The 25,115-nt window shown below is 50.1% G+C and overlaps 1 protein-coding gene across 1 annotated transcript in view; it reads left to right on the top strand.

The window, feature by feature from the left end:
• LOC135884235 (mucosa-associated lymphoid tissue lymphoma translocation protein 1-like) overlaps positions 1 to 24,826 on the top strand; it is a 60,614-nt gene extending 35,788 nt beyond the window's left edge. Inside the window, exons 12-14 of the mRNA XM_065411492.1 lie at positions 2,678 to 2,829; positions 18,057 to 18,182; positions 24,464 to 24,826. Coding sequence (XP_065267564.1) covers positions 2,678 to 2,829; positions 18,057 to 18,182; positions 24,464 to 24,826 — 641 coding nt within the window. The remainder of the gene's footprint in view (positions 1 to 2,677; positions 2,830 to 18,056; positions 18,183 to 24,463) is intronic.
• Positions 24,827 to 25,115: the final 289 nt, after the last annotated feature.

The raw sequence follows: 25,115 nt of genomic DNA, 5'->3' as shown, positions 1-25,115 counted from the left end.
TTGTTTAGGACAGACCTGTTTGCCAACCTCTGTTTGAGCAGAGCTGTGGGGTTTGGAACATGTGTTAATAACATCATACAGGGAAATGTTATAACTTTACGTACAATGTTGCCACACATATTTTATCAGGATGATACTGACCAGCAAATACGAGTTTTCAAATGATACCTTAAAAGGCATATCTTGTACAAAAATTATTACAACAACATGTAGGGTGTGAACACCGGGGTATAATCTGTCACACATATCTAGGAACAAAGACTGTAGGCCATACTTACAGGATGGGGGATTCTATCCTGGGAAATAGGGATTCTGAAAAAGATTTGAGGATCATAGTGGATAATCAGCTGGTGCAACACAGTGACCAAAAGGGCAAATGCAATCCTGGGATGCATAAACGGGAATCTCAAGTAGGAGTAAAGAAGTTATTTTAGCTCTGTATTTGGCGCTGGCGTGACCGCTGCTGGAATACTGCATCCAGTTCTGGTGTTCACAGTTCAAGAAGGATGTTAATAAATTGGAGAGGGTTCAGTGAAGAGTCATCAGAATGATTAAAGCATTAGAAAACATGTCTTATATTGATAGACGGAAGGAGCTCAATCTATTTAACTTAACAAAGAGATGCTTAAGGGGTGACTTGATTACAATCTATAAGCACTGTTGTATTAATTTAGATGTAAGACTAAAGGCATTAACATAACCCAGTCACTGTCCAGCATTAAATAGTGTTAAGGCTTGGGGTTTGGTCTACGGAGACTTCAGCCTACTTAGTCCCATGGCAAACACCATTAAAAATCCTTTAACCTTTTATTAAAGATAAAGAAAAGAGGGGGACACAGTTAAAGCCTTTACAATATAAAGTATTAAATAAGGCTTTCCTTTTAACAGTATACCTTGTTCCCTTTGTTAGCTGGAGAGAGTTTTTAGAAGGAAGAATCCTCATGTCTGACAGTCTCTAAGATGGTATCAAAGCTGGTAATAACTGTCCTTTTGGAGAACAGAGAAGAAGTTAGTTGAGATGGGCTGGAGCTGTCATTATTATTAAGATCCAATCCCATTTCATCCCAGGTGGTGGTTGGGAATCAGCTGGAGCTGGTGGATGTGGTGATGTCATCTGAGTCCTTTTCTCTGGCCCTGCCCAGTCAGGACATCTCTCAGGATCAGGATGATGAAGGCCTGGGGTCCCAGGAGATGGTTTGGGTGGCAGTCATGATTGTGAATCTCATCCCAGTAGCCAATTTTTCTCCCAAAGTCTCTTTTCTTCAAGGACCCCAAAAGGGAGTGATGGGCAGAATAGTCCATCCCCTCATTATTTTGTCCACTAATTAGGTCTCTTTTCCAAAGCACCAACTTTGGTTCACTAATTTCTGGTTTCACACTCAAGGACTGTGTTAAAATCATGCTTGGTAAACCAAGAATGATCTTAACACAGTCCTTGAGTCCTTTTTGTTCGGACTAGCTCAGTCTGTTTGTCTCCCTTTCATGTCTTTCCCCACTAACATTTGCTGTTCCAGGTTCCTGTGACATCTTATGAACTTACACTCACTTCTTATAGTTGAACTCACAAGTGGTAATGAGGCCTACAAGTTTACCCTAAAACAGTACTGTGGCGGGGCGACGTCTCACTGGCACGGCGCCTCCTGCTGGTCGTCCTGGGAATTAGCTCTTCCACCCTGGAGCACCCTCTGCAGGCCGGTGTCTCCCTCCCGGACCCGGTGCCCTTTGCCCTGGGATTCTGCCCCAGCAGTAACCCCCAATCTGGATCTCCCCTCCCTGGGGAACCCCCAACCCTCTAAACCCACCTTGCCTCAGTGGCGACTGCCAGTCGTCATCTAGTCCCCGCTCTCTGGGGCAGACTGTAGTCTCTAAACCACTCATCATCAGCAAGGGGGTTAGGACCTGCTGCCTTTGCCTATCTCTGGGCTGCCCCTCTGCAGCCCCAGTGCCTTTTTGTAAGCCCTTTTTAAGGCCTGCAGCCTGGGGCTTTTCTAGGCTGGAGCTCCCCAGCTCCCTCTGCCCTTCCCCAGCCCTGCTCCACTTCAGGTACCCTTCTCTCTCCAGCAGCTAGGTCCTTCTCTCCCAAGAAGCTAGAGAGAGTGCCACTCCTTCTGGCCTATAGCACTCTTATAAGGGCCAGCTGGGCCCTGATTAAGCTGGCCACAGCTGTGGCTGCTTTGCCAATCAGCCCACCTTTCAGAGCCGCAGCCCTCTCCAGGGCTGCTTTTAACCCCTCTTTACTGGAGTGGGGCAGCCACCCCACTACAAGTACCTACTCGGGGAACAAATAGTTCATGATGGTCTCTTCAGTCCAGCAGATAAAGGTCTAACATGAGACAATGGCTGGAAGTTGAAGCTAGACAAATTCAGACTGGAAATACCGCATACATTTTTAACAGGGAGGGTAATTAACCCCTGGAACAATTTCCCAAGGGTCATGGTGGATTCCCCATCACTGACAATTTTTCAGTCAAGGGTGGATGTTAGGTCTGCTCTAGGAATTATTGTGGGGCAGTTTTCTGGCTGGTGTTACAGAGGTCAGCCTAGGTGATCACAGTGGTCCCTTAGAATCTATGAATCATTCCCATCTGCTGGCAGTGGCACAGCAATGAGACAGAGAGCGCTTGGTGTGCTGTGCGTTCTGGCCTCTGCAATGACGACTCCTCTGTTTCACTTACAGAGTTGCTGAAGGAGACACTGACTTTTCCATGTGGCATCCAAGTGGAGCTACGCTTCCAGGTGGTCTTTTCTAACGTAATGCACGTGAGTGCAAAGCTGCAGGCTCCCCCTCCGCACGTCACCGACATCCGACTCCTGCTCTGCAGACCTGCGGTGAGCTCCTTCATGTCTTTGGCTGGGGACCTTAGGCCAGTGTCCTGAACTTCCCTTCAGCCCCTTTCTTCAGCAGGATTGAAAGGGCAGCAGAAATAGTAATGCCAGTGGTTGGGCAGGAAGGAGGAACAGTGTGCAGGTGGGGGTCGTGTAGTGTGGGTGGGGTGTGTGTTGTGTGGGTAAGGTTTGGGAGGGGGTATATGTCCAGGAGAGGCTGAGGGGCTCGGTGTGTAGAGAGGGTGGGATGTACATTTGGGATGGTGGGGAGGGGAGCTGGGAGTGTTTGGGCGGGTGGATGGAAGCCTGGGGTAGTGCTGTCGGGGTAGGTGTGTTCAGGGGCCAGGCAAGGGGCAGAGTGTGTTGAAAGGCGGGTTGGGAATGAGCTGCAGAATGGGCATATCACTCTGTTTCTAGAGTGTCTGTCTGGCAGCCCTCTGGGGAATTGTATTTCTGACCATCATAAAGTGGGGGATCTGGGTGTCTTTGCTCTGCCGAAGGACACTCACTCAGTGAGGAAGAGAGTCCTGCCTGGGATCCTGTAGCCAGCAGGAATCAGCCATGCCTGGACCCTACTTGCTCCAGCATGGGGACAGAGCACCACAGACTGGCTTGATGCTGTATCCTGGGCACAGAGACACTGGAGGGATGTCAAATGCTGCTGGAGACAGCTCAGTGCCATGCCCTTCCCAGAGGGAGGAGCCTGTGTGGGCTGAGTGACAGTGCATGAGCAGGGGCTGAAGTGCTGTGTGGGGAACGTGTCCCAGGAGTGTGCTCCCCTTGTGGGAGGCGCTAGCCATCTACAGCAGCAGCAGGCCCAACCGGCACCAACACGGGCCCATTTCACACCTACTGGGAGGGATGGCCCTCCGCTCCTCGCAGCAATCAGGACGGATGACTCAGGGCATCCCCCTGAGGCTGTTCTGGGTTCCATCAGTGCAAGCCACAGAACAAGTGTTCTAAATGCAGAGGTGATGTGCAACACCAAGGCTTTGTTTACCTTTTATGTAAATGTGTTTCCAGTGTCTCCTGATTTACCTCGGAGTCACATTCAAGCAGGTGAAATTACATTCTTCTTCAAGTGATCGCACATGTCCATTCCACTCTAGGGCTGTCTGTGCTCTCGTGCACAGTTGTCAGAGAGTTTTTACCTATAGCAGTACTTGTTGGGACAGCTTGAGTGCCCTCTGCTGCCTCACACACATCGTGTAGGCATAAAGGGCAGACCCTCCTACACCAGACCCTCCTCAGTTCCTTCCTGTGGCCAATGATGGTTGTTGGAGCTCCCTGGCCTTACTTCTGCAAATCTTTCCTGTTATCTGCATATAGCACCTGTGTATCGTTAGTGTAGTTAGTCAGTCAATTAGTTAGTTTCTTAGTAAACAAAACATTGTTTTTGTTGTTTCTGTGGGTTCCAGCACCCAGTGTGGGGGACTCACCCCAGTGCCAGATGTAAGCCACGCTTTCGGGGTTTCAAGCCCTGACACTCTTGCGACAAGGCTATGCTGAATAGCGACCCACACTCCAGCTCCCTTAAATACTTGGGGGAGGCTCATGTGAGTGTAGCGATGCGACAACTCACCAGCGCAGCGCCTCCTGCTGGTCGTCCTGGGAATTAGCTCTCCAGCTCCGGAGCGCCCTCTGCTGGCCGATGTCCCACTTGCCGCTGGCCCCTGTGTCCCTCCCGGACCCCGGTGCCCCTTTACCTTGGGTGCTGCCCTCTGGCAGTACCCCCACTCTCTGGGTCTCCTCACCCAGGGGAACCCCCAACTCTCTACCCCCACCTTGTCTCAGTGGCTACTGCCAGTCATCATCTAGCCCTTGCTCACTGGGGCAGACTGCAGTCTATACCACTCCTCATCGGTAAGGGGGGTTTGGACCTGCTGCCTTTGCCTAACCTGGGCTGCACCTCTGCAACCCCAGCACCCTTCCCGGCCTTTCCCAAGGCCTGCAGCCTGGGGGTTTTCCAGCCTGAAGCTCCCCAGCTCCTCTGGCCTTTCCCCAGCCCTACTCCACCTCAGGCACCCTGCTCAGCTCCAGGGCAGCCAAGTCCTTCTCTCTCCACTGCTAAAGAGAGACGTTCAGCTCCTGGCTCACTGGCCTTTTATAGGGCCAGCTGTGGCCTGGTTGGGGTGTGGCCCCAGCTGTGGCTGCTTCCCCAATCAGCCTAGCTTATTGGCTCCCAGGGGAAGCCCTTTCCCAGAGCTGTTTTAACCCCTTCAGGGCTGGAGCAGGGTAACCGCCCCGCTACAGTGAGTGAGAAGTGCAGCATTTGTAAGGGCTCTAGGCCCCATTGGAAAAAAGACAGAGCAGCCAGATTAAAATATCTGCTCTTGGAGTCGGTGCTGCAATCTCCATTTGAGCCCTCTACTCTGGGCTCTGAGCACCTCGGCGTCGGTCAGTAGCATACCTCTGGCACTACTGGTACTGAGGGGCAGATCGGCATCTCCGGTACCGAAGAAGAGGCATTGGAAATTGGATTCAATATCAGGGTCATTGAGGGATTCAAAGAGGCTGACTCTGCTAAGGACTTGGGAAGGCATTCTACGAGGAAGCACTCCCCACAGCACACCTCTAACCAGGGGAGTTCATTGACTTCAGAGCCCAATGGGGCCTGTCGAGACTGGCTCCCGATGGACTTGCCTCAACATCTCTTCATGTTCATACTCTTCATACTGCAGAGTAGCTTCCCAGTATCTTCTACTCCTGAGGCATTTGAGGATGCAAGAGAGTTGCTGAACCTCTCAGTGCTGATGTCACCAGTGGTTCAAGAATCTCACCTGGCACCAGTGTCTGGGGTACCACCTCTGACGCCTTCATCTCCACACTGAGCACCTCCTCCAGATGTGGTCATCCAGATACCAGTGAGGCTGGCACCATCTAGGGGAAAACCACAGATGATATCTCCTGCTCCCCTTTCTTACTCCTGAGAGAATTTTGTGTCACTGCGCATGCGCAGAATTCATGTCACCCACAGATTTTTTTGCTTACCTGCAGAAAAATGACTTCTGACAGGGAAGCAAAGGGAAAGGCACAAGAGCAGTCACATGCCCATCCCCGGCAGCGCAGACAAGTTTGTTTGGGCACCCAGAGCAGCTGGTAGAGATGTAAATCACCTCCGGAGGAGGGCGGGCAGTCGTGTGTGTGTGTGAGAGTGAGAGAGAGAGAGAGAGACAGACAGACAGACACACTGTCCCTCTCACTCACTATTGCAGCACACTTGGCATGGAGGGGAAGAGCTTCAGGGTGTTTCTGAGGAGGTAAGCGTGGGGCAAGCTCTGTTCCCCTCAGAGCAGAATGTAGCAGCCTGCCTGCTTAGTGAATTGTTCCCATTGTCTTTGTGAATTCCCCCAGGAGTATAAAACAGGTGTAAAAGTTTTAAGGCCAGAGTGGCGTAAAGGACAGTATGGCCTTATAAATGCTTATGGTGCTTTAGTGATTAGAACTGATCGAAATTTTTGGACTGAAAAATTTTCCTATCAAAATATACTCCATGAACTGTTTGCTACTGACCTTTCTGGAGATGGTCAGTAGCCAGTATAAATTGTGAGTTTGATTCCTCAGCCCTCACTTGCTCTTCAGTTGCCTATGATTTAACACTGAGCATATGGCTGCATACAATTGTTGACTAATATCTAGAAATAAAGGGTCAAAGCTAGTTACATTACTATTAGGCAAGAGGATTTGGGGATTTCCTCCAATGCTCCCCACTCCCATTCTCCATCCATTGTATTGTAGTTTAAATAAATTACCAACATAATTGAAACCAGAGTAATTGCATTATTTTGACAAATAAAATATGCAGAATTTTGCAGAATTTGAAAATACTGTGCGCAGAATTTTTAATTTTTTGGTGCAGAATTCCCCCACGAGTACCTTTCTTCACCGTCTGAGCCTTCTCCGGTACTGACAGGTACGACGCCACCTTGGTATCAAGAAAAAGCATCTTCCTAATCAGATTCTGAAGGGGGGTTCTACGTATCCCAGCATAGCCAATCTCATCAGGAGGGTTACGCCACCTGCCTGCCCGGGTTTCCATCTACTGGGTGTCGGGAGCATCATCACCACAAGTATCATATAGTCGGTACCAAGCGTGGCTCCGGGCAGAGTCAGGATCCTTCTCACAAGCAACTGCAGGAGGGCCAGGAGCTGCATCAGCCTGTGGTACCATTAGCATCCTCTTCCTCATCTCCTGATGAGGAAGGTGTGGCAGAGCCTATCTGTCCACCTCCAGGAGATTTTAGTACCCATCAGGAGTTGCTGAGGAGGTCCAGAAGAAGGTCTAGAAGAAATTCCACTAGTTGCCACTAAATGAGGCTATTTTAGAACCTGCCAAGATCCTCTGGCAGACCCCAGCTTCCCTGCCTCTGGTGACTAGTGGAGAAAAGGTACTATGTCCCCTCCTGTGGGTTCAAGCACTTGTATAACCATCCTCCTCCAGGCACCCTTGTAGTTGCAGCAGCCAATGAAAAGGAACAGCAGGGGCACGAGGCCTCAACCCCAAAGAATAAAGAGGACAAGAAGATGGAGTTGTTTGGGGAAGCTTTATTCCACAGGTAGGTTACAGCTTTGCATTGCAAGCCAGCAAGCTTTGCTGGGACGTTACAATTTCACTCTGTGGGATACAGTTTCTAATTGTAAAGACAAGCTCCCAGAGGAGGTGAGACAAGAATTCCTCACTTCGACAGAGGAGGGCAAGTTGGTCAACAGAATGGCTCTACAAGCGGGTCTCAATGCAGCAGATTCTGCAGCATGGCCTTGGCCATTGCAATGAGGCACTATCCTGGTGCATTTGTCTGACCTCCCTTCAGAGTTGCAACAGACAGTTCAGGACTTACCCTTCAAGGGACTGTCACTCTTTTCAGAAAAACAGACGAGACTCTGCATAGTCTCTAGGATTCTAGAGCAACCCTGAAATCCCTGGGCATTTACAGCAGCAAAGAGGAAGATGTTCTGCTCTCAGCGGTCTCAGCATTTTCAGGGATTTACTCTCTGTAGCCCACGAAAGCTTATGCTCTAATAAATTTGTTAGTCTCTAAGGTGCCACAAGTACTCCTGTTCTTTTTACTCTCCATCCCGCGACCTACTAAGGAGAAGGAGCAGAGGTTACAAACGTGACTTCCTTCTGTGTCTGCAGCTGCTGGTTCATCGAGGCAGGCAGCATTTTCCGAGAGCTCATTTTGATGGGCAGGTTGAGAGCAGCCTACGCATTCCGAGAGGGCCATCCCTTTTTGTTCCAATTCTGTCTGTCTGTCTGTCCCACTTCTGTCATGCGTGGACCCACATCACAACTGATTGGTGGGTTCTAAGCACAGTGGAAGTGGGATATTTGCTCCATTTTATTTTTGTCCCATCTTCCTGTCCCCTTCCCTGGCCCTCTCCAGGGAACCCTCTCACAAGAAAGTACTTCTGCAAGAGGTACAATTGCTTCTCCTTGTAGGAGCTGTGGGGGAGGTTCCTGTTTTGTTCAGGGGAAGGGGGTTTTACTCACAATACTTCCTGACATAGGCCTGAGACCCCCTTTTACCTTCTATGTTAGATCTAAGGCAGGTAAACAAGTTCCTAAAATCAAAATTCCAGATGGTCACTTTGACTTCCATTATTCCTTCCCTGGAGCCAGGGGACTGGTATGCTGCTCTTGACTTAAAGGACACCTACTTTCATCTGGCAATTTAGCAGGGCCACAGAAATTATCTAAGATTCACTCTGGGCAGCCACCATTATCTGTTCACAGTCCTCCCCTTTGGTCTCTCACGGATTCCCTTACCTGGATGAGTGGCTGATTAGAGGTCGATGCAGGTCATAGGTGGTGTCCAGTATCTGCATAGTCCATTCACCTTCGATGCGCCCAGCCTGATAATCAACACAGACAAGTCAATCCTGGCCCCAGTACAGAAAACAGAATTTGTTGGAGCGGTCCTGGACTCATCAGCCGCCAGGGCCTGGCTACCACAGAGAAGGATTCTTGCAATGCAAAGCCTCATTCAGGACTTAAAGGCTTATCCTCTTATCACAGTGAGGAACTGTTTAAGACAGCTGCATACACTTAGGTGCCTCAGACCCCCTTAGGGGGATGGCAGAGGTGTATTCTCCAAGAAGGCACCACATAGACATGCTAGTGCACGTACCAAGTCTCATCTTATCCACCCTAAATTGTTGGTTAAGCCAATCAATGTATGTAGGGGAGTTCCTTTTGCCCCACCTCAGCACTTGCTTACCGTAGTCACGGATGCCTCAGAGCTGGGGGAGGGGGGCTCACCTGGGACATCTGCAAACACAAGGTTTTTGGTCTCCCCCAGATCTCAGTCTGCATATAAAGATCAGGGAGCTATGGCCTACACTTTTAGCTTGCAGGGCATTTCTTCCCCACATCAGGGAGTGGGATCATGTATTGGTGCTGACCGGCAGTATGGCTGCCATAGGAGGAGTCTGGTCCTCACTACTCTGTCGAGAAGCAATCCTACTTTGGGACTTCTGCATCAGCAACTCTCTACTTCTGAAGGCAGCCCAGCTCCCGGGGGCCCAGAATATGCTGGCAAACCACCTAAGCAAGTTGTTTATCAATCGCCATGGGGATCCCTTTGCCCAGATACAGTAAGGTCCATTTCCCAGCTCTTGGGAACTCCCCGAGTGGATTTGCTTGTAACAAGGGACAACAAAAATGTCACCAGCTCTGCTCCACAGCAGGACATAGTTGGGTTTGTTGAGGGCTCCGGCTGGGGGTGCAGGCTCTGGTGTGGGCCCAGGGATGAAGGGTTTTGAGGTGCAGGAGGAGGGTCTGGGTTTGGGGGGGCTCAGGGCTGGGGCAGAGGGTTGGGGATTGGGGTTGGGGCACGGGCTTACCTCGGGCGGCTCCCGGTCAGCGGTGCTGCAGGGCTAAGGCACATTCCCCACCAATCCTGGCACCGAGCTGCACCCTGGAAGTGGCCAACAGGTCTGGCTCCTAGGCAGGGGGGCCAGGAGGCTCAGTGCGCTGCTCTTGCCCACAGGCACTGCCCCCCAAGTTCTCATTGGCCACGGTTCTCGGCCAATGGGAGTGCGGAGCCGGTGCTTGGGGCGGGGGCAGCACGCAGAGCCCTGTGCCCCCACCCCCCCGGGAGCCAGAATTGCTGGCCACTTCCAGGGTGCAGCGTGGAGCCAAGACAGGTAGGGACTAGCCTGCCTTAGACCCGCAGCAGCGCCGACCAGACTTTTAACGGCCTGGTCAGCTGTGCTGACCGGAGCTGCCAGGGTCCCTTTTTGACGGGGTGTTCCGATCGAAAACTGGACGCCTGACAACCCTACCCATCAACACTGGTTTTCTCAGCTTTTGGACCTATCAATCTTTCTCCCACTATTGCTCCCACTTCCCACAGACCTAGTTTTGCAGAATCATGGCTGCCTCCTCTACCCCAACCTTGAGGCTCTCCACCTGTTGGCCTGGAGGCTTCATGGCTAACATCGGCAGAGGAATCCTACTCAAGAGAGGTGCAGGAGGTAGTGCTGAATAGTAGAAAGCCATCAACAAGATCGATCCGTCCTGCCTGAGTGGAAAAGATTTTCCATCTGATGGAGGCTGAAGGGGGGTCTTCCCCATTCTTGCTTCTGTTCAGCATGTGAAGGACTATATTTTGTGCCTGAAACATCAAGGATTAGCTTAACTGGGACACAGCTAGCAGCTATATTGACATTTCACCTTCCAGTGGATAACGGCTCCCTTTTTTCCAACCCGTTGGTCATAAGGTTTTTGAGGGGCTTGGACAGAATGTTTCTGCAAGTATGGAGTCCTATTCCACACTGACGTCTGAATTTACTTTTATCAAAGCTGATGGGTCCCCCCTTTTGAGCCTCTAGCAACTTGCTCTCTGTTACACCTTTCAACAAAGGTAGCGTTTGTAATGGCTGTTACATCAGCCAGGAGAGTAGGGCAGTTCAGGGTGTTCTACCCCCAAGGGGTTGTAGAGGTCTCATCAGAAATGGAAGACAAACTGTGGCACTTGGTCTGACACAATGCCAGTCAATAGTCCGTGGAACCAAAAGATGTGTTCAAGAAAGAGGTGGGTGGTTTCCAGGGCAACGGGAACTGCACAAGAGGGAATAAAACATGCCACTTTGGTCAAGTAATCAACGGCAACCAACCCAATTGTACATCCCTGGGAGTGGGGTAGTTCTGCTATGAAATCCAGGGACACAGTAGACCAGGGCTGAGAGAGAATGCATATGGACTGAAGACCAGTTGCCTTTCCACAAGGGTTCTTGGCCCGGGAACACAGATCACAGCAGGAGTCAGTGTATTTCCTGACATACGAGTGTATACCCGGCCACCAGAAATTTCACAAAACCAAGTTCCTGGTTTTAGTTTGGCGAGCTGGGACTCATGACATACTTTGAGACCCTTGCGTCTAGGCTGGCAGTCCGGAACAGAAATGCGTTCTCTGCAGTACTGAATTCCATCCTGCAACCGCAACTCTGAACCGGCCTGGGGTCCGCATCACCCAAGGGCTGGCAGGGCTGGGTGGCAAAGGGGTTGTGAGGCACCAGCGATTGAATGAGTGACATTAGGTCACTGTCCATTGGTCCTAGGACAAAGGGAGATGGCATAAGGATGGTTGAATGTGGTGTTGTGCATGACTCCGCAAGTTCATCCATGTGGGACAGGGCATCTGCCCACCTGCTTCTTGCACCTGCATAACAGGCAGGAGCGGCGCCAGGGTTTTTGGCGCCCTAGGCGGGGGTCCTTCCGCGCTCCCGGTCGTCGTCGGCAATTCGGCGGCGGCGGGGGTCCTTCCGCGCTCCCGGTCTTCGGGGCACTTCGGCGGCGGATCCCGGAGCGAGTGAAGGACCCGCCGCAGAATTGCCGCCAAAGACCCGGAGCGCGGAAGGACCCCCCACTGCCAAATTGCCGCCAAGGGCGGCAAAATGCTGCCCTCCCCAAATCCTGGTGCCCTAGGTCGCCTAAATGGAAGCGCCGGCCCTGATAACAGGATAAATAAGTTTGTGACACTCACTTTCTGTTGCAATTAGGGAACAATGATATGTCCTGATACTGACAGTTTTCCTGTCTACTTAAGCCAAAGCTTACTTCAGCTAATGTAAAGTGTTATGGGATACTTAGCATAAGTGAACAGGATTATAGTATTGGCCAGTTTAGGCTATATCGCTGTTACAATGTTTGTACTTAATATATACTTATATGCATATGGTGTGGATGATACATGTTATTAATATATTTATATGGTAGCCAGCATACGTTAGTCAACACAACCATGCCTGCAACTGTTTCCATCACTCCGCACTGACTCAGCTGTTTGCGGCTTCAGAGTGACTCCCAGACAAATCCTGGAATCTGGTTATATAGATTCTAGCAGTGCCCACAGTATTATAATACTTAGCCCTTTTCATCAGCCGCTCTCAAAGCACATCATAATCTTTAATGTCGTTATCCTTGCTGCCCCCCCGTGGGTTAGGGCAGTGCTGCTGTCCCCAGTGTACAGAGAGATTAAATGGCTTGCTCACGGGCACACAGGAAGTCTGTAGGAGAGCAGGGGATTGAATGATGGTGTCTTTAGTCCTAAACTGGGACCCTACTCACTGGGCCATCTGTTGGGCACTTTACAAACACAAAATGAGGGACAAGCCTTCCCCACGAGAGGCGACAGACAGACGGACAGAGGATAGGGAGAAGAGGTGTATCATGTAAGTATAGGAGTCAAGGTTGTGATTGTTCATGTCTTGGGGATGGAGTATCATCATTTTTAACAGCTGGAAGATTTATGATGTACAACGAGGCTGTCTGCTAAGGGTGTTCATTAGATTGCAAAGCCATACACTCACAAGGTAGCCATTACAGACTGGGTAATGCATGCCAGCAAGGGAATGGCAGGGAAGGAGCTGCGTGGAGAGACACTGAAGGAAATGCTGGTGGGGAGGGAGGAGGGCAGTGAGCCAGGAGAAGACAGGATTACAAATGGCAAGAGAAGAGAAGACAATAACATGTCAAAAGCAACAGCGAAGTTGAGGTGAAGGTGGCGCAGAGGCCTTGAGATCTGACCAGAAACTGATCATTAGAGACCTGGGCAAGAGCAGCTTGAGGATTGGGGTTCAGTGTGAGGGAGGGAGGTGGAAGTAGTGGCTAGTGGCTGTGAAGTGCAAATGGGCTGTGATCGAAGGAGAATGCGTGGGGTGGAATATTCCTTTTGTTCTATTCCAGACTAACAGCCTATCTTCACAGCAGAGTTAGCTCCAGGTATAACTCTGCTGTTACTCCAACCAGGGATGAAAGTAATTTAAAGGACTTACCGGTACTCCAGAGTCCTGCGGAGGGGGCGGGGCCTCAACTGGAAGAGTCGTGGCCTCTACCGGAAGAGGTGGGGCCTTTAAATCCCGGGGCTTTTAAATCAGGATTTAAAGGGCTCGGGGATCCGGCTGAAGCTAGGAGCCCTGGGCCCTTTATATCACCCCCGGAGCTACCAGCTGCAGAGGCGGCTGAGAGCCCTGGGGTTTGGGCAGGGGTGAAAGTAATTTACATTTCTTACCCATATGGTCCAATCGCAAGCAACCCACCTCTCCTACGTACTTCATGGATCCCTCCCATTGAATGACATAGATATAGAAAATAAAGCTGCTACTACTACTACTAAAAATACTGTCTGTAATAAAACTTTAATATTGGAATAAGCCTGAAAAAGTGAAAACTCACGGTCACATTTTTCTCCGTGTCTTCCCTCCTCCTCCAGCCAGGCTGCCAACACTAGGCTCCCTGCTGTCTCCCTGCCTGGCACTTAGGCTGCAGGGGCTTCCCTCTAGCTTGCAGCAGGGAGCAGGGAGACTGGCTGAGGGAGGGAGAAGCCTGCCCCCTGCATAAGAATCTTTAAACTCAACTGTTCCCTGGGCAGTTCAGCCCCCGGGGTTAGGAGCCGTTTCTGGCATCCTTGTTAATTTCACTCCCAGTTGTTGGGGGGGGGGGGGGGGGGGGGAAGGTGTGTGTGACCATGGCAGGGGCAGTTCTTTTCTGCCCCCTGGATGAGGGGATCTCCAATACTACTATAATACAATAGTAGGGGCCGGTTGCTGGGGTCGGGGCAGTCGGTGGCAGGCTGCAGCTGCATTGTTTGTGACACACACATTCATGCACATACATACTGTATGTATTACTGTCCTGTGGGGAAGGTGCCAGTGCCCTTTTAGGGGGTGGAGGGGGGGAGACAAGTGTTTCTGGGCTAACACACCTCAGGAACTTCTGCTTAATGTGTGCTGCTTAATGGAGTCCGTCCTTCCCCAGGGGCCTGTTTGTTGGTCCAACTCCTATACTGAAGAGCTATCTTTTTTGAGAGATCCATCCATACTGTACATATATATTTAGAATATATCTGGATCAGAGTAGATTTAGATCTGTGAAGCAAGACAAGAAGATTTTGTTTTCCCAGGAAGACATTCATGTGGATGTTCCAAAGTTAGCTTTTGAGTGCCATACAGTACCCCCAGAGAATCCCCATTTCGGAGAAAAGGAAATAAGAGCATTGGCTGATCAACTGAGAATCAATCAACAGGAAACACACTTGGGATTTGTTGAATTCAAGGCTTTTGGAGGAAAAAACATTCCTGGTAAACTTAAAAAACTCGTCCTTGCAGTGGACACCCTTGCTGCAAGCAATGCTGACTGCGAAAGGGGATTCAGTGCGATGAACAAGAACATTACAGTGAAACAGATTGCACTTACCACTCGTCATGTGGCGGACTTGCTATTCATTTCATGCGTGGGACCTCCTTATACTCAGTGGAATCCCATGCCATATGTGAAATTGTGGCTTGGAAAGGGCCGACGTGCAGCACATTCATCTCAAGGCATGGCACATGGCTCTCCCCTACATCAGGGAGAGCAAAGAGAGCAGCTGTATGGCCCAATGTGGGAGTTGCTATAAGGATGCTTTGCTCCATCCAGTCCTTCCCAAGGATGCCCCTTTCTTGCCCCCGCTGGGCTGGCCCACTCACACCTTCCACATGCCAGGACTGAGCCGCAGGCTGGGGCGGCTTTGCTGTGGGTAGTGGTTCCCGTTGGAGCTGCAGCCCCCACCTGCCACCCCCTATTGCTTGTGTTGTTGCTGCCGCATGCCCCCCAGACCTCCATCTCCTCCCCTGTCTCCTGGGCGGCTCCCTCCCACAGCTGGAAGAGAGAACAGCAGCTGCTGAGACTGGAAGTTTTCCTGGGGACACCATTAAGCAGCAACCCAAAAGCTGGGTGCCCACAGATGCGCTGGCAGTGCCCAGCCAGACCTTGCCTCTTACAGAAGTTCCTGAGGTGTGAGCAGCAGAAATACTGTCTCCCCTGTCCCCCCACCCCTCAAAAGGGCACCGGCGCCCTCCCCACAGGATAGTAATACATACAGTATGTATGTGTATGAATGTGTCACAAACAATGCATCTGCAGCCTGCCACCGACCTGCAGCGACCCCAGCAACCGGCCCCTGTGGGCTGCTGCCTGCAGAGAGCCAGCAGGTGCCGCTGGGCTGGGTCTGCCAAGGAGTAAGTAACCAAGGCAAAAACCATAGCCAGCCAGCCAGGGAGGGAGCCAGGGGGGCAAGGGACTGTGTTGCACCATGCCCACCAGCACCCCACCTTCCAGGCACATAAAAGAGTGCAGGGGGCACACCAATGGGTGGCTAGTAGTAGGGGAAGGCAGGGGTGAATAAAGGACAACTGGAATAGCCTTCATGAAATATACAAGATATTTAGAGAAAGTTTTGTCAATTTCAGCCTCTGCATTCTGCAGGCAGGACAAAACAAAAAGAGATCTGAGATTGCACCTGATGTCCTAAGGACATTTCAGGTGTTTAAATCAATATATAAAGAGGGTGGAATGAACACTACTATTTCTTTCAAAGGAGGCACAATAATTTCCCTGAATATCCAGTTTCCCCCTCCAATCCCTTTGCGGTTTTGTCTATGGGGGCTATTTGCTTTCCCTGTGAATCTTTAGTTGCTTTAGCAAAATTGCTTTAGCCCAAATAAACCCTGATCATCATGACACATCTTCCCACCATGTTCTCCATTTTTTTTTTTTTAAACAGTAACATTTCAAAGAGGATCTGCAAGCAGTTTGGACATCACAACCATGATCCTCTGCTGAGGAGGGAATGGGATAGATTTGAACTTGGAAATGGTTCCTGATTTTGATTGTATTTTTTGTGTATAGGAGATCCCCTCATCCCAGGGGCAGAAAAGAACTGCCCCTGCCATGGTCACACACACCCTCCCCCCATCTCCCTCCCCCCAGCAACTGTGAGTGAAATTAACAAGGATGCCAGAAACGGCTCCTAACCCCGGGGGCGCAGGGAACAGCTGAGTTTAAACCTTTCTTATTCAGGGGGCAGGCTTCTCCCTCCCTCAGCCAGTCTCCTTTTCTTACCGGTACTCCGTACCTGCCCGTACCGGCTTACTTTCACCTCTGACCCCAACCAAACTGCCATGCACATAGACAAATCTCTAGTTTGAGTTCAATGGTGCTTTAAACTCGCGTGAGCTAGCCCATCGGCGGTTGGGGGTTGGAGCTCGAGTGCTGCTGATGCTGGAGCTACTAACGCAGTGCAGACGCAGCTACTCTATGCTTGTCATACAAATACTGTGTTGCTAATCCAGTCGCTCTGTGCAGCTCCAGTGCTGGGTCACAGTGTGGCTGCTCTCACTTGAGCAAAGCTAACTCAAAGAGTTAACTTGAGCTAATTCAGCAGAGAAGACATAGCCTAGTCACCTTCCACCTGAGACCAAATACAGAACAGTGCAGCCCCGAGGAACAATTTCAGATGGTTTGAAGTAACTGACCAGGGGGTTGGACTGGGCGTGGAACTCCACCCCTTTACAATGCTATGCTCTCCCCGCACCAGCAAGAATGCTGCCCTTTAATGTTTCCTCCTAACTCTTTGCCTCAACCATTGTTGCTCTTTTCTGAGCTCCCTCCCATCTGCATGTCTCTGATGCACCAAGTACTTGGAAATAGATGCATCTTCAGGTCAGGTTGGTTTGTACAAAAGTACTCCAATCTCCAAGGTATTTGCATTTATCAGGTTCCTCCAAAAAGAAGCCTTAATCACGATAACGGAAGCTAGGTCACCGATTGCTTCTGTTCATGCAGCAAACCCTCCTGCTGTCACTAGCCTTCCTGTACAGACATGCCTGTTAGCAGCAGGGACTGAATTCAGGAGCTTCAGCGCCAGTGCACCAAGCCCTTGCCAAGACTCCAAAGCTCCCCACATGCACAGATGGGAGATCAGAGCAGATGTGAAAGTTGGTGTGACATGCCCACTTGTTCTGTCTTGCTGCTAGTGTCACTTTTTACACACCCTGCTCCATTCTGAAGGCTCTTCTGCAATGGCCACATTGAACAGCTAGGCTAGGGTCAGTGCAGCATCAGTCCCATCCCTGTACACTGACTGCAGGGGGCTTTTGTGGGGAACAAGCCCGTACACCAGCTGTATGCCACAGCCGTTCACACTTGGCTCAGGGGAGGTTCCCGGGCCATTTGGCAGCTCTTGCAGCCAGCAAGCACACCTAAGGATCTGGTACCTCTACACAGCCCACGTCAGTGAGCTTCCCAGCCCAGGTCAACAGACTCGGGTTAGCGGGGCTCACACTAGTTCTCTAAAAATAGCTGTGCAGATCGCGCTTTGAAGTTGCAGCTTGGGCTGGAGGTCAGGCTCTGAAGCCTAGGGAGTGGGGTGGGCTTCAGACCAAGCTGCAACATCAGAGCACTGTCTACACAGCTATTTTTAGCACACCAGTGCAAGCCCTGCTAACCTGGGCTGGGAGGCTTGCTGATGGGTTGCGTAGACATTATTCATGAATTTGGAGAAAATAGCAGGTTGTTGTAGTTGCTGGAACGTCCCACCAGAGGGCCTCATGATCCCTCATAGCAGGCCAGCATATTCCAGACACCCTGTTACGCGAGGGCAGGTAACATCAAATAGGGAGGTACTTTTTTTTTTTTTTAATGATCTTTTTGCTGGTAAAAGCCCTACGGTTCTCTGGCTGCTTTGTGCCACCAGAACAGCACAAAAGTGAGTGCTCAGAAACTGTCCCTGTGCTCTTACAGTTCACATTTGTATTAGGAAATGCAGGATTTACCTTAACCAGAGCTCTCTGGGCAAGGCCAGCCCCAGATACTGCTGGGTTTGAGTAGCCAGGTGTGTGTGAATTACTGGGCTTCTTTGTCTTGTGCTGAGAATGCTTTTTTGTTTATTCTTGTCTGTCTGCTCCAGGAGGTGCGAGAACTGGCCATGCTGCCTGACTGCCAGTCTGACCGGGTGGTGTCACTACTTGTCTCACTGTATGAGCAAGAGGAATTGGACTGTGTGCTCCGGCTCTGTGGCCTGCAGAAAATTCAGGTAAAAAAGCCACCCTCTGTGGAAATCTCACTGCTTGCTTTACTGCCCCAGAGAGCAGCAGGTGCCTCCCAGACCATCCTTGCAGGGGACTTCCATCATCCTCACGCATTCCTGACCCGTGTTCCTGGGTGTGAAGGGAAATATTGGCTCAGATATGGCCATGGTGCAGCGGCCTCTCCCTGGGCCTTGAACTCTCCTGTGGCAGATTAATGACCAAGCCAACACTGCTCATATCGGGGCAATTCACTGCTGGGCCACAAAAGATCTGTCCCCTTTGCTCACACTTCCTTTCTAGCCTCAGGCCAGAGAACATGTTTTCCCCAGGCCTTTCGGTTTCAGACAGATGGCCGGGCCACAAGCAAAGACCAGGCCCATCTCCAGTGGCTTACAAAAATTTTTAATTCCATCAAGAGACACTTACCTATCCCATAGATGGATGAGGCTGCTCATTCAGAGAGGTTGAGTGATAAACACCAGAAGGAGGGATCATTATAGTTATCTAATCTGACCTGTTGTCTAGCATAGGCCAGAGACCCTCAGCCGGTCAGCCCTGCAGTGCTGGGACTGGTTCTTCCCTGCTACCTGAGGGCCCAACACTTTGCAGCTGAACCACAGTGTATCCTTACAAAAGCATCCAGACTTGGTGTGAAAACTCCAGGAGATGGAGACTCCATGAAATCCCTCCATAAACTGGTGCCAATGGATAATCGCCTCATTGTTTCAAAATTGCGCCTTATTTTTAATTTGAATTTTTAGGACCCAACTTCCAGTGACAGGATCTTCTTATTCCTTTATCAGCTAGATTAAAAGGCCCCCTACATCAGATGTCCCTTCTCTGCATAGGAATGCAAAGGGGCATGTGTCCCCCTATCCTTGATTACCACAAAAACTGCTCAGTCTCCTTTTTTTAGTGTGCATTCCATATAATTTATTCAAGTCCCCCCATCAACACCTATAAAATGCAATATAACAATTCTAATACCCTATTATGCTATGACCGTCGGCCCCTGTTCATCACAGCCCTGGAAGGAAAAGAGATCTCCCTTCTTTGGGATTGGCTTCAGTCTGAGCACAACTAGCTCTGTCCTCCCCCTTTTCCCTGCTAACCCTGCCTTTTATCAAGCTAGTCAGCTGATGGGCCAATTAGTTCCTTCACCCAGCTCCCCCCATCTGATTAGCTAATTCCTCAATCGACCATCACTGGGGAAACTCACTGAGGCTGCAGTGAGCAGAGTGCTGACCTATCTATTAGACCTCAGCACTCTGTCACACACCTCCCCCCTTTACCTAAGAGTGGGTTTGGGGATTTTTTTGCACCTACCCCTCCTTGTAGGAGGTTCTTGCCTCTATACATTCCTGTTTGCCCCACGTTGGTCTTGTAGGGTCCCTTTTCTGGGTCGTTCTATCCTCCACCTGCAAAAATTGCTCCCATAATTCAGTCTTCACCCACAGAGCTTCACACCTACAGGCCCACTCTCCTTATCTTCTTCCACCTTGACTCCGGGTAGGGCCTGTTGTTGTCCCCCTTTCTCTTCCTTCTCTAAGGCCTCTGGTTCTCCCAGTCCCACTTAACGGGCCCCTGGGTTCCTCCCCTCACCCTTTCTGCCATGCAGGTACCTGGGACTGTCCAACTTTTGGGCTTGGGCTGTTCTTCTTCCCCGAGCCTCGTTCTGCCTTTCCCTTTTTCTCCCTCTTTTCCTCTGGAGCAGTTCAATTTTTGCCTTGGCTTGTATCATTCTGTGTAGGGTGTTCTGATTCTGTTAACTCATTTGCTTCTTTTTCTAGCATGTGGAGCCATGGCCACTTGCTTTCTTTCTATAGGGGAAGGGGCTCAGTCCATACCCTCTGCAGCCAGATGGGGTAGCCTCTCCATTACTCCCACCTGCTTCCATCTGCATTTCCCCTTTACCTCCAGGGGTACCTCTGCCATTGGGCACTTTCTTCTCCCCTTGAATGCATGTTAACTTTACCTTCTCCCCTGAGAGCCTCCAGTGGGGCTTCCCTAAATCCCCCCAGATCAATGAGCATCCTGAGGCAGTGTCCACAATCCCCCTTCTTCCCATCTTTATAGGGATGGTAGGCATTTTCCTTTTCCTCCCACCCCTGACAGTCCCAGTCCATCCACAGAACTCTGGGAACCTGCATTGCATCCTGGAGAAGTCCCGCTTTTTATGTCCCAACCTTCCACATTGTTAGCATACTAGTCCCCGATTCCCTGAAAGAGTTCCTTTTACTTCCTCCCTTTTCTTCAATTCCCACCCCCTCCATCCCTGGCTCCAGACCCATAAGTAGCTGGACCGCTTTTCTGGGAAAATTGGTTTCTGCAAACTCTTTGGAGAGTTAAATTGTGACCTCTAGGATGCTGGGCTGGTGCCTCCTTGCCCAGATTCTGGTATTCTCTGGGAGGCTCAGGAGAAATTGGTCCAGTACTACCAGATCTGTAATTTCCCCCCACAGTTCCAATACCTGACTTCAGCCAGTGGGCAGCCCAGGCTGTCCGCTTTTGTGCATATGCCCTGGGTCATACCCCTCTAGTGGCCCAAAATTTCTGCTGGTATTTTTCAACAGACAGCTCCACCCAGTCTAAAATGGTGGCCTTCATAACATCTTAGTTCTGGGCCTGTTTCTTATTCAGGGCCATTAAGCCACAGAGTTTTCCCAGTGAGATAGAGTGCCACCCGGAGGGCCCACGTTTCCTTATCCCATCTGGCTCCAGTGGCTACCCTCTCACCTGTTACCAGGAATGAGTCCAGATCATCAGTTGGGCCCACTTTGCATAGAGTCACAACCGGGCTATGACTCCCAGCCTCTGCACTGGGACTTACTAACTTCTGTACCAACTGGTTTCAGAGTGGTAGCCGTGTTAGTCTGTATCAGCAAAAAGAATGAGGAGTACTTGTGGCACCTTAGAGACTAACAAATTTATTTGAGCATAAGCTTTCATGGGCATGCAGTGGAAAATGCAGTAGGAATATATATACCTCTACCCCGATATAACACAACCCAATATAACATGAATTTGGATATAACGCGGTAAAGCAGCGCTCCGGGGGGGCGGGGCTGTGTGCTCCGGCAGATCAAAGCAAGTTCGATATAACACAGGTTCACCTATAACGTGGTAAGATTTTTTGGCTCCCGAGGACAGCGTTATATCGGGGTAGAGGTGTATATACACAGTGGACATGAAAAAATGGGTGTTGCCATACTAACTATAATGCGAGGAGACATGGGTTCCAAAGCCCAGTGAATTGAGAGAGGTTGGGGGACAGGTGTGTGTACCTGGCCATGGGGGTTCTAAACACCATCTTGATACTGTCTTCTCTGGAGTATAATAACAGAGTTAATTTTGATTCTGTTAGGAGTCTTGTTAGGTGCTGCAGAGCTGAAACCACTGGTTTCTAGGTCTAAGCATTAGACCTACTTTTGGCTAGTGGTTCTGAGTGTGCCAGCACAGAGGGTTGTCTACTAACAGCTGAAATCACTGAGAGCTGTGTTAAATGGGGGGGAGGGGGCGGCTGGTGGAGAGGCGTGGCTTGTGGTGAAGACTGCAGCAGAACCCCATGGAGAGGTGTGGCAATTGGCCATTGACCCACGCAGTGGAGCATGTAAGGTGCCCCTGTTCCTTCTCTCCCCTCCACCTCCTTCCACTCAGGCTGGGAGGTAAACTTTTGCAGATGAACTTCTGAACTCTGGGCCTGCACTGACCAAGGACAGAAACTGTGGGAGGGGTGACTTTTGGGTTGCTGGACTCAAGAACCACTCTGGGGCTGCACTGACCAAGGACAGAAACTGTGGGTGGGGTGACTGTTGGGTTGCTCGACTTAAGACCCTGAGGGGAAAAGGACACTGCCAAACTTACTTGGGGGTGGGTTTTTTGCTCATGGTTTGTGTTATGAATTCTATTTGTGGTGTTTCCCCACATAATGCCACATTGTTTCCCTCCTTTATTAAAAAGCTTTTGCTACACTCAGAGTCTGTGCTTGCGAGAGGGGAAGTATTGCCTCTTGGAGGCACCCAGGCGTAATTGTCCCAGGTCACTGGGTGGGGGCTCGAGCTGGTTTTGCGTTGTGTTATTGAAAAGGAACCCCCTAGATACTGAACCCGGCCCCTGTTGCTGCTAACTCTGATGGGCAGAAGGGTTACATCTGCATAGTGTTTTGCAGCTCTTTCTGCTCCTCAGCCAACCACGGCAGAGTCTGCTCTGTGTCTGGATGCTGAGCCTTCACACCAACTCCCCCCCAAAAATATTCAGTCACTCCTTCAGGGGAATCCATACAAATCCCAGACAAACCCACACTTATAATGGGGTGTACATCTCCCCAGTACTTGATCACTGCAGAAACAGCTCACACTCTCTTCTTTCAGTGTCTACTCCATGTAATTTATTCAAGTCCCCTCCACCAACACTTATACAGGGCAATGCCACAATTCTAATACCTATGACCCTAGAACAATCAACCTCTATTCATCAGAGCCCTGGGAGGAAAAGAGATCTCTCTTCCTTGGGATTACCTTCACTCTGAGCACAGCTAGTTCTGTCCTCTCCGCTTTTTCCCTGCTAACCCTGCCTTTTATCAAGCTAGTCAGCTGATGGGCCAATTAGTCCCTTAACTCACCCAGCTTCCCCGTCTGATTAGCTAATTCCTCCCTATTTCCTCAATTGACCGTCGCTGGAGAAACTAAGTGCAGCTACAGTAATCAGAGTGCTGGCCCATCTATTAGACCTCAGCACTCCGTCCTTATAAACTGCTCCTTATAAACTGTGATCAAATCACCTCTTATCCCTTGCTTCAATAAGGTAAATAGATTGAGCTCCCTTAGTCTCTCATTGCACGGTATGTTTTCCAGACCTTGAATCATTCTTGTAGATCTTTTCTGAACCCCTTCCAACATCTGTTTGTTTTAAGTATGGATACCAGAACTGGACACAATATTGCAGTAGTGGTCTTGCTAATGCCTTATACAGATGTACTACCATCTCCCCGCTCCTGTTCAGTGATCTACTTATACATCCAAGGACTGTATATGCTCTTTCAGCCACAGCATTGCACTTTTGTTTATCAATTGTTTATCTGTCATAACCCCTAAGTCCTCTTCGGAGTCGCTGCTCTCCAGGATACAGTCGCCTATTCTGTAAGTGTGACATACATTCTTTCTTCCTAGACAAATGATCTTATATTTGACTGTATTACATGCATGTTGTTTTATTGCATCCAGTTTACCAAGTGATCCAGATTGCTCTGTATCCGTGATCTGTCCTTGTTACTTATCACTTCCCCAGTTTGTGTCATCTGCAAACTTACCAGCAATGATTTTATATTTTCTTCCAGATCATTGGTAAAAATATTGAATAGCAATGGGCCAAGAACAGATCCCACTAGAAACACCCCCATTCATTGACAGTTCCCCATTAACAACTACATTTTGAGGTCAGTCAGCTTTTAATCCCCAGAATGTGCCATATTTAATTCATTTTGAACCCTAATGCCAGACCTGCCTTCCCTGGTGCCTTCACCTATGGCCGAGAAGACTGATTCAAAACAACAACATTGCAACAATTTTATAAGAAATCACAATCCTCACCATAAGAGGAGCAGCCTCCCACAGAGCCCCTGGCTCCACTTAGCCAAACTCCTGCCATGTGTCGCGAGTGACAAAGGGTACATCCCAAGCACAGCTTATCCTGTCACCAAGAGAGCTTATTTCAGTGGAAGCCAGGAAGTCCAGTAGATAGATAGTGGGTCAGATTCACTGCTAGTGTAAGCAGATGCAATAACACAGTTAGCTAGTAGCGAATTTGTCCCAGTGAAGTTTCTTAGGCCAGGTCTACACTACCGCGGTAGTTCGACAGCTGGCAATCGAACTTCTGGGTTCGATTTATCGCGTCTGGTCTGGACGCGATAAATCGATCCCGGAAGCGCTCGCCGTTGACTGCGGTACTCCAGCTCGGCGAGAGGAGTACCGCGGAGTCGACGGGGAGCCTGCCTGCTGCGTGTGGACCGCGTCTGAACCGCGGTAGGTTCGAACTAAGGTATGTCGACTTCAGCTACGTTATTCACGTAGCTGAAGTTGCGTACCTTAGTTCAAATTTGGGGGTTAGTGTAGACCAGGCCTCAGTGACCTGGGTCTCCTGGCCAGAGTTGCGTGCTGCAGACAGTGTTTGGGGGCAGTGAGCTCCCAAGAGCAACCAGTTCAGCCTTGGTCCCTTGATGGTGGTTGAAATGAAGCCTGCTTTAGGTTTTCATCTCTGATTCCCTTTGTGTCCTCTGCTCTTCCCCCAGACCGATATGCTGCTGCAGTTGGATTTGCATTACACCCAGCTGGGCACCAAGCAGAGGGCTTGCGAGAGTCTGCAGAAAATCCTCCAGAAATCTCTGCTAGCAAAACTATTCAGCCAGAAAAGCTCTGCAAATCCATCCTGCATGGCGGGCCAAAAGGCTGCTGCCACCATGTGCCCCAAGGATGCCCCTGCTGTGAATGCAGCCCATGAGGGGCCCAGCTCTCTGAGAGCAGAGCCCAGACACAGCTGGCAATGTAGCAGCCAGTCAAACATATGCAGCGAGCCGGAGGAAAACGATGAGAGTGACTTGAGCAGCCTCTGCTCAGCCCTGCAAAGGGCTGGCCCAGGGCAGGATTGTCCTTGACATGTGGGGGAGTTCAGCTCACTATCAGCAGACTGTATTTCAAGTTAGAAGCCAGACAACTCCCATAATCTGTATTCTAATCTGAGCTCTTCTCCAGTCTGGCGTGGATCACATCCAGATGGTCAAGGCTGCTATTGAAAGGGTTTCTCCTCTCATCCCATTAGCAGGGAGTCCTAGTGAGCGTTATCTGACTCATAGGCAAAGCTATAAGCTGTTTAAAACAAGGGCCTTCTGCAGAGGGGTGATTTTACTGTCCACTGACAGTGTGACTGACATGAGTCATCACATT

Source organism: Emys orbicularis, chromosome 10 (genome assembly GCF_028017835.1).
Source record: "Emys orbicularis isolate rEmyOrb1 chromosome 10, rEmyOrb1.hap1, whole genome shotgun sequence".
Lineage (NCBI taxonomy): Eukaryota > Metazoa > Chordata > Testudines > Emydidae > Emys > Emys orbicularis.
Note: the sequence above shows the minus strand (reverse complement) of the source record. Positions and strands in the feature narration are given on the sequence as shown.